The 10,317-nt window shown below is 31.4% G+C and overlaps 1 protein-coding gene across 2 annotated transcripts; it reads left to right on the plus strand.

Annotated features, from left to right (window-relative positions):
- The first annotated feature begins 2,151 nt into the window (after positions 1 to 2,151).
- On the plus strand, positions 2,152 to 7,684 carry LOC108909430 (CCR4-NOT transcription complex subunit 9). 2 transcript variants are annotated; one of them, XM_018713766.1, is made up of 7 exons: positions 2,152 to 2,491; positions 2,558 to 2,695; positions 2,748 to 2,925; positions 2,980 to 3,174; positions 6,479 to 6,570; positions 6,627 to 6,774; positions 7,415 to 7,684. In XM_018713766.1, the coding sequence occupies exons 1-7, from the start codon at positions 2,379 to 2,381 to the stop codon at positions 7,436 to 7,438; spliced, it is 888 nt and encodes a 295-aa protein (XP_018569282.1). In that variant the 5' UTR covers positions 2,152 to 2,378; the 3' UTR covers positions 7,439 to 7,684. The 2 variants fall into 2 exon arrangements, with proteins under 2 accessions (XP_018569282.1, XP_018569281.1); XM_018713765.1 differs by having other exon boundaries at positions 2,152 to 2,317; positions 2,378 to 2,491; positions 6,627 to 7,684.
- Positions 7,685 to 10,317: the final 2,633 nt, after the last annotated feature.

A 10,317-nucleotide genomic window follows, 5' to 3' on the forward strand; every position in this document is an offset into this window, starting at 1 on the left:
TATTAGGTATGTGAACGTAGATAGGTACACTTCCAATTCTTCTAGAATCTACATAAATATATTTAAATCATCATTTTGGTACAAGTACGTCCGACTGCAATAAGAGTTATCAAATTTCTATAGTACGCCACTGGTCCTGACTACCTACTTAAGTAATCCGCAAATAAACAGAATCGATTCTATTTATAATTTATCTTCATTAAGTTTTATCTTTTAATAAGTGCGTTCTTTTATGAGGTACCTAGACGATTTTAATAATAGAAATTTGATGGAAGGTATTTTCTTGCAAGTTATGTTCTTTCTTGGTTGGCCCAATAGAAACTCTGGAGTTTTCCACCTATTCGCGCCATTGTCGTGTTTAGAATTATGTCAATCTCCCCGAAAACACCTAATCCAAGGTGCGTATCGCCTGATAAATCAGCAACCCCACGTTAGGGGCACCGCATTCGGCCGCCGTTATAATGGAAATATGAAAATAATTGGATCACGCCGCTTAGTGGCAAATACGATATTAGCCAATGTGCAAAACGTTTAATTCTCACTGGTATACGAAGTTGTGCAATTGCATTTGGCTCCGCCCACTAAGTACGCCGCTCTACGTACCCGTATTGCGGCCGGCCAGCTGCGTAACTCGAGAGTGGCCTATGGGGGTCGTTCGGCACTAGGCGGCATTCGGAAAATTTTCAGTTATGTCCACTTGCGAAATATGTTACTGTCGTCAATTTAAAATATTCAGAAACAAAAAAATGAAAGGAAATATAAGTTATTGCAGCCATACTTCAACTTCGTTTGCTGGTAAAAACATTATTAAATAGTAGTACTTATAGCCTTAAAAAAATGTTATAATATTTAAAAAAATATATTTTCATGCCCTTTTAAATTTCCAGGCTCTTAGGTACATACCTACTGAAAATTTTTGTTTACGATCAATTTTTAGTCGTTATGCAATTAAAAATATAATTTGCTAGGAAGTAGGAACCCAGTAAAATAAAATGGCGAAATTTAAACTAAGAAAGGAATAAAAATATAGGTAACATAAAATAATAGAGTTGTTTTATTATTTTCTCCAAAAGCTTTTCTTAAAATGTTTAACAATTATGTTAATCTGTATCCTCGTTTTATACTTATTTTTAATAAACGTACTTTTAAACTTTTTATTTTCATAAAAACGCATACAAACGTACTCTCGTAACTAACGTACTTTCGTAATACCATACTACTATTGACAATTGATACCAACCTATCTCTACCACTAGAGGGCTGTTACCAACCATACCCATAGAACATTAAAATAAGTTATAATTCTAACATTTTTCTAACAATTATTTATTCATTTGGATCATTCTAATCGTGAAGACAAAAAAACAATGCATATTCTACCTAATTCGTTACTTGTGTGACATTTATTTAACATTTTCCATTTTACTCTGCAATTGGTTACACTTAAGCAACTTTCTGTTTTTGGCATTTCCATCTAGACCACAGTGCATATCGCTATAAATTAAAGAAAACCCTTAATTTTACTTCTGTCAGTATGTATAGTGAGTACGTCGTCATTCCTCATGGTTAATATTATTTTCAATAATGATTCTAACGAAATATGATCTATACCTGTCATTTTAAATATGTTCATATAACTTTACATAGTATTTTACTTAAGTAAACGATCCTATTAAATTAAAATGTATTGTATTAATTCATTTTTACTTTATAAAAGAAATGTCCATCTTTCGTGTATTCGTTATTTTAATGAAATGAATTCCATCGATCTACTATTATTATTGATTTATTTAAAAAATTCTAACCTCTGATTGGCTCTACATAGGCCAACACACTGAAATTATTATGAATAAAGTAACACAGCCAATTTAATACTGAAATTACATTTAACTGGTAGGTAGGTACTATTGAATTATTTTCAAAGCAAAATATAGGTACTTCTTTTATGATTGTTTAACAACTTATCCTATACTATACTTTAATATTTTGTTTAATGTTTAAATATTGAGAAAACACCTTTCATAATTTTAGTCAATTTGAAATATATTTGAGAAACTTTAGAAACATGTGAATCGGGAACGTACTCCTAAGGCCAAACTAATTTTGCATCAGTTAATCTATCTGAACATACTATATTCTACTGTCTGTCATTCAATCTCGGTCATTTACTCATTCATTTTTATTATCATTTTTATTCGCTCTTCCTTCACTCAATTTTGTTGGTGTTTTGTGATCCCTGCTGGGACCTCTGTAAATTATATTTAGTGTAAATAAATGCAATATAATTTCATACGTCTCTATTAGTAGTACTTATAAAGTAGGTGTAACATTTATTTATCTAGAATTGCATTAGATTAAGTCATACGGTACGCTTCAGAATGAGTGCACAACCAAGCCCTGCAAACCAAACTGTTGAGAGAGAAAAAGTTTACATGTGGATATTAGAATTAACGAATCCAGAAACCAGAGAAAATGCTCTGCTTGAACTAAGGTGAGTTTACATATTTTTGTGATATAATCATATGTTGATGTGTGTACTACCCTGCATAAATTGTAGTAAGAAACGGGAAGTAGTACCAGACCTTGCCCCCATGTTATGGAACAGTTTTGGAACAACAGCTGCATTGCTTCAAGAAATTATAAATATATATCCTGCTATCAATCCTCCAACGTTAACAGCGCATCAATCGAATCGGTAAATAAATTATAAGTTTTTGACAAACTGAGAAAGACCATAACATTTTCAGAGTTTGTAACGCTCTCGCACTACTCCAGTGTGTAGCTTCACACCCGGAAACTCGATCGCAATTTCTCTTGGCACACGTTCCGCTATTTCTTTATCCATTTTTGCATACGTCGTCCAAAACCCGCCCTTTCGAATATTTGAGGTTAACTAGTCTAGGGGTTATAGGAGCACTAGTAAAGGTAACAGTAACAAGTGAGTTAATTCAAAGTGATAAAATAGGTAAATTTTTTTAGACTGATGAACAAGAAGTTATAACCTTCTTGTTAACAACGGAAATCATACCGTTGTGTCTTAGAATAATGGAATCCGGATCTGAACTGAGCAAGACTGTGGCGACTTTTATTTTGCAGAAGATTTTATTGGACGACAGTGGTCTGTCTTATATTTGTCAGACTTACGATAGGTTCAGTCATGTGGCAATGATATTGGTAAGTACCAAATTTAAGAAATTTATTTTATGCCGTTCAATAGGTCAAAGCTCAATTACATAATGGAAATACAGGAAAGGGGTGAAGAGCAAATAAAAAATTATATATAACAGTAACAATCACATCAAAACATATAAAAAACAGTAAAAAATTTAAAAAAAACTTTCAAATTAGCAATAATGAAATATGTCGATTCTTGAGGCCATTATTAAAGATGTTACACCTAAAATATCCCATAAGTAATGTTTTGCATGTCTTCTAGAGTTTTAAAGCAAAATCTTATGATATATTCCATCCTTTATAAAATGCAAAAAATTAAGAAAATGCCCTTGAACCCAATCCAGGCTGTTAACATATGTTGCGTAGCCAAATTACACATAGCCCAGTAAATGAAAAAAAAATTGTTACAGATTGAAACTTGATATAATCGTTAGTTTAGACAAAAATAAATAATATTTCCCAAAAAGTATCGGTTTAAAACATCAAGATCAATGTTTAAACAATGATTATAATGTAAAAATTACCAAAAATTGAGTTTTTTGGCTGTATTAAAAAGCGCTCTCCAACAGGAGTTTTTGCTTTTGTTTATACTTATAGGTTTTCAAAAAACGCTCCTAAATTAAAATCCATTAACAATTTGTTTAAATAATTGCAAAAAAAACAGTAAAATTTGAATTTGCTATAAATAGAAGAAAAGAGCATAAATCTAAACTGCAGTAAAAGTTGTATTTTGTTACGCTTAAGAAACCCTGAAAATTTGGTAAAAAAATATTTGTTTGTTTACGAGTTTTTTCAATTGCAAAAACGTGGTTGTTAGCGTTATAATAAAGGGCCTTATGAGCAGAGAGCGGACAATTTGTGTCTTTAACCTTGAACATAGATATGTCATTCATAAACCTAGATATATTATCCATGACGCAGTGGCGTGTCGGATATGCATCGGAAATTTACGTGATAATTCACGAAAATTCCACGGTACATACATTTTTAGGCGTTATAAAATATTTTGAAAATCAGAAATTGTATACTACATATTTATTAAATGAAGTTCGGTTAAAAATAGTGTAATTCTTTTAATTGGAAATTAGGAGTCAATGTAACGAATAGCCTCAGGCGACGGACATGATAGAATAGTCCAACTCACGCTCCATTCATAACAGGGCTGCAGTTTGAATTCTGACCAATATGAATTCGATAAACGCAACCGATGTCGACGGATAGACTAGAGATGGGCGCGAGTGTCATTTTATTTCTTTAGAACTAAATTAACTTAATTATTTTCTCGTTATTTAACCTGTTCACATGATTTATGGATTTTAAATAAAGGGTACAAATCTTCGCGAGTATAATACGATATATTTGCTATACATAATAATTATATTTTGCATAGTTTATACACAATACATTTTTGAACGCGTACACATCTCTACCAAAATTTGACCTATTCTTCGGGTTAAAGACACACATTGTCCACTCTCTACTTATGAGGGTTCATTTGTTTCGTCTTGACTTATATTTTCAAGATATGCAATTGGAAATTGTAATTTCATGGTTTTCAAGTTTATTTTAATGAGAATCGAGTTTTTGGATGTAATATGCATATTATTATTTTTTAACTTTAAATTACATATATTTTAAAACAGGTAAGTAAATTAAAACAGTCGATTCCCATTAAAATAAACTTTATACATAAAAAATATATCATTTTCTAAATTTTTTTACATAAAAATATTGTTTTTTAAGAAAATTGTTTATTGGTACCATTTTGAATAATTATTTCTCGAAAAAATGCGAAAAAAAAATTTTTTTATATAAAATGGATAGTTTATAACAAATTACTAATTAATTATTGCAAAATGGACCATATAGATGTTATTATTTTCATGCACTACCCCAGATTAAAAAAAAACGTTAAAATTGGTCCACAATTACTGGAGATATCGCAAAATTTTTGTCTGTCTTATTTCCCCCGCCACATTCCAGGTGTAAAAATGTAATCGAGGATGATTTTCAGAGGGTTAAAAATTACTATAAAATGCATTTTTTTCGATATCTTCAACCGTTGTTATGAAGTTTAAGGGTTGATTGATTTATTCCCGAAACTTCAAGTCTTAATATTTATAAATAATCAAGTTATGAATTTAAAAAAAAAATGCTATCTTGGCTAAAAATGGTCCTAGAATAATTTTTTTTTTAATTTGAAAAAAATTACCAGAATTACGAATATCAAAGCGGCTTTAAAAAATATTCATTCTTCGTAATGTTATTGGTGAAAAACCTTATAAACAAGTTACAGTATTTGTTTATATGCCGTTTTGAGGAGGTTAGCCTATGAAATAACAATTTCCAATAGCATATCTTGAAAATATCTTTTTGCAATTGAAAAAATGCTATTTCTAATAAACAAATGCAAAAACTCGTAAACAAATAAATATGTTTTTACCAAATTTTCAGGGCTTCTTAAGTGTAACAAAATACAACTTTTACTGCAGTTCAGAGACGGTTTATGCTCTTTTCTTCAGTTTATAACAAATTCAAATTTCACTGTTTTTTTTTTGCAATTATTTAAACAAATTGTTAATGGATTTTAATTTAGCAGGTCTCAAATGAAGCGTTTCTTGAAAACCTATAAGTATAAACAAAAGCAAAAACTCCCGTTGGAGAGCGCTTTTTAATACAGCTAAAAAACTCCATTTTTGGTCATTTTCACATTATAAACATTGTTTAAACAATGATCTTGTTGTTTTAAACCGATACGTTTTTGGAAATATTTCTTTTTGCCTAAACTAACAATTAAACCAAGTTTCAATCTGAAACGAATTACCTTTTGATCTACATTACAAATTTCATTTACTGGGCTAACAGGCATATTGTAATTTTAACCCAACGACGATCATGCCTGTAACAGAAGAATGCGGATATGCTCACGTTCCTCCACAAAAACTTTGAATGTTTTACAGTATAGTGAATACCTACATTTAAATTAATATATTTTGTTTAATGAATTTATATATTTCCTTATTTAGTTTGTATTTTGCTTTTATTTTGTGCTAAACTTGTATTTTTAATCTATTCTATGATGAATTTCCACTATCGATAGTTATCGATTGTTCGCTCGTTGCCTATCGATAATTATCAATGGTGCTGACCATCGATAGTTCTCGATCTCTACTAATTACTGTTTACTTAAACCATGAAGTTCTACGCATCGCTCCTGCTTTAAGACTGAAGATTCAAAAATAGATATTAGAATTTCATAAAATTTATCAGTTGCCATTTTGGATTAATGAAACCTTTGTTCCAGGGAAAAATGGTGATTTCTTTGGCAAAGGAACCTTCAGCGAGACTTTTAAAACACGTCGTGAGGTGTTATTTGCGTCTTTCTGATAATCCTAGGTAGTCGATCATAGCCGCTTTATACTGCATTCGAAACTCATATTTCATATTTTTAGGGCTAGAGAAGCTCTGAGACAGTGTCTTCCGGACCAGTTGAGAGACAACACATTCAACGTGTGTCTTCAAGAGGATAAGTCGACTAAACACTGGCTGTCGCAGTTACTGAAGAATTTGGAGTCCACGGCGGCTACGGATCCCCGTCAGGTTGGCATGTCCCCATTGACATCTCAATAGATAGCATATAAGTTTAAAAGTTTGAAAACACAATGCTCACAAAATGAAAACCGCTTAGATTGCTGTATAATTTGTAAATAAGAGTTTTTATGGTGCAGGTCAACAGGTGAATGTAATAGTAATTTGTGCTAAAGTGATTCACCTTGCTATTTTTTTAGGGGACTAGAATGTGGGTAAAAATCACTTGTCTTAGATTATCCTCGATTAGTCAGTAGTTTTCGTAATGTGATTGGTCTTGCAGTAGATTTAATCTAACGTTTTTTTCGGTGACTGATCATAAGAGAATCCGGCTTCGAAGGACCAAATTGCTTGAAACTTCATTGTAGAGTTAGATTTTTTCTATTGAAGCTAACGACAAATTAAAGAGTACCTGCTATTGCTGTTCTTAATCAGTCAGTCAATTTCTACAGCTTTTGTGGGTAATTAAATATAGACCTTCCTACTAACGAAGAATGTATATAAATAGCACTTTTAAATTCAAAGCTTTGCTTTACTTACGTTAGCTTATTAGTATAAGCTTATAAGTATTTATTGTTTCTTCTAAATGCTTCTTTTTATAAGAAAATTTCCCGACGAGATTTAGGCCTAACGTACATTTTTTAAATTTTAGTTTGGCTTCCAAAACCAAAATTGAGAAGCGATGCACACGAAAATCCCTTGCCTGCGATGAATCTAAAATCTTGTTGTGGGCAGTGTGTACCAATTCGAGATATGTGATATAACGAAATATAAGATTAGTTTATGAGATGCCAATTTCCGCTTCTCTCTATCCGAGCGTCTTGAATTGTTATGGTATTTATTTAAGAAAATTATATTTTGACAAAAAGTGGATACCCTGAAACTGTCTGTGTTCTAGCTGTAAATATATTTTTTATTCGGAGTGCAGTATTTTACTTTGCGATGAGCGGACCCAGTAACTTTTTGCGGATCACATGGCATTAGATCTGGTGAGTACGACGGACAGTGGAAAAGTTGATTATCAGAGAATAACATTGTGTAAAGTTATTTTACTGTTACTTGTCAAATAATTATTCTTTTGTAGTATTTTGAATGTTTTGTATTCAAAGTTTGATCAAAAAGTAACGGAAATTCTCAAAAAGCATTTATTTAGTCTTCGATTTTTATCTCATCCCCTTCAAAGTAGTCCTCCACTCTTATGACAATGTAGTTTCCAGTTTGAGAATTTGGGAAATAAGAAAAAGTCACAGGGATCATGTCTGGAGAATAGGGTGGTTGTAGCAACACAACACATGTGTTTTGTTGGATAAGCAAAGCGGTATGCGCCGGTGTATTATCGCGGTGCAAAATCCACGAGTTGTCTTTCGTGTTCTTGTCGTTTTCTCCTGATTGCCTCACGCAAATTACGCAAACCTTGTTAACCGATATAACCGGTCAGTAAAAATTTCTGATGAACTATTCGATTGTAGTCAAAGAAAACAGTTAGAAGGACCTTCACATTTGACCAGATCTTGCCTCATCTTCGATGTCTTCTTGGCCTTCCTGAAAACATTTGTACCATCGATAATCTTGTGGCTATGGTCACTTGAACGCTTCGCTGGTCTTAATTCCGTTTTTAACACAAAATATCACAACTCTCTGATACGACATTTTGCCACACAAAAAATTGCTAAAACCACGAGGTAAGTCTTAGTCATTCGCTCGCTAAACACAAACTACACATAGCAGCTGCCTAAAAATTGACAAGTACGTTACTGAACCTAACAGTGTTACCAATACAAAAAAAAAGGATCAACTCGATATACCAACATGCGCAATTTGAAAATTCCCGTTACTTTTTAATCAAACCTCGTATGCTACTTGAAAGTGAAAAGAGTTACTGGGAAAGTTTGCTAAGTCTAAAATCTATAACGAATTCAATATTTCAATAATTTATCTGTAATTTATATTATTTACATTTTTGTAATTTAAAACCGTGATGTGAAATGGAATTGTAAGGAAAAAAAACAAGTGAAATTAACATGTATAGTCCAAACTTTATCAACAAGAAAAATAAATCATATTGTATCTACTGTTTGTAACTGCGATGGATGAAAATGATAAATTTTGGATGGAGAAGGAATAGTTTTGACGCAATTTTATATTTTTCATTAAATATATAACTGTTCACGATCTCTTAGGTGACCTGACTTGTGATTTTTTATTTATATTTGGTTCTGTGGATTTTTTTTTGTACCTGTGCTTAATATTTTACATTAAATTTATTATGGAGCAATGTTTCTCGTTATTTACAATAAAAATATGTCATATATGACCCAGAAATAAAATCATCCTTTGTCGATGTTGACTGTTGTGGATGGAGCGGTTTTTGGCTGCTTGGAGTGAGTTTGAGCACAACGACGGGATTTTGGAAAGATAAGTGAAATTTTCCAATTTCACGCCTCTGGGGTTCTGGGTGCTTTGCGGTCCCGATTGGAAAGATAGGTGAATGTATTACTGATATTACGTCAAAGTCCATTACATAATAGTTATTCCATTTGGTTATGATTTTTTTAGCTTTTTATATTTATAAGTTCAGTCCAAGAATAACAAACATGTGTATGTCATCTAATCTTTAAATACTTGAAACAAATGTCAAAATTGTAGACTATAATTAGAATCATCGCTATTGAATAAATCAGTCAAAAATTTGCCGATAAATGAATAAATTAGAAACAATTCTATTCTTTCCACTTTATTGGCCAATTTATTGAGGCTAGTGAATTGTTTTCCAACTTTTTAACCATTAAGAAAAACAACAAAAAATACTTTTTTTCAATTTAGATGACAAGATTAACTTAATTATTTACTATACTGGCACTCCAATTTTCAGAAAATTTTGTCTACCCCCCTATTTCCGATGGTGCTGAACACGAATCTGAAGTTTTTTTTGTGCGGTCGAATCCAGTTTTCGAGCCAAAAATTTTTCAATATTCTAACCAGGATAAATAATAAATACATATTTTTTTACTTGAAATTTACGAAAATGTGTTTTGTGAACAGTGTTAATTGTTCATAACAGAGGTTCTGAAAGCTACATAAAATATTCAGAGTTCTAAGCAGTGTTATCTGAAATAACCAGGTTAGAATTTTGAAAAAAAATTTTCTCGAAAACTAGGTTCGACCGCACAAAAATAACTTCAGATTCGTGTTCAGCAGCAACGAAAATAGGGGGGTAGACAAAATTTTGTGAAAATTGGAGAGGGTGCCACAATACTAAATAATTACTAGATTTAAAAATATGTTTGTTTTTACTAACATAAAATAAATAAATACATTTTGCACAATAAAATTCAATTATATTATGTGTAGCTCTGAACCATTTTTGGGAATTTTTAGTTAACTGGGTTCTATAGCAAATAGGCAACCAGCAATACATTTTTATAGATTTTATTACACAGTTTGTCTAAATATGAATTAATGCAGAAGTAACAGACTTCCCTCCACTTTAACGCAGATTTTCTATAAAATGAAGTTAATTTGAAACTGAAATTAAGTTTTGGTGTACAAAAATTT

This window comes from Anoplophora glabripennis, unplaced genomic scaffold, assembly GCF_000390285.2.
Source record: "Anoplophora glabripennis isolate ALB-LARVAE unplaced genomic scaffold, Agla_2.0 scaffold337, whole genome shotgun sequence".
In the NCBI taxonomy this organism is placed as follows: Eukaryota; Metazoa; Arthropoda; class Insecta; order Coleoptera; family Cerambycidae; genus Anoplophora; species Anoplophora glabripennis.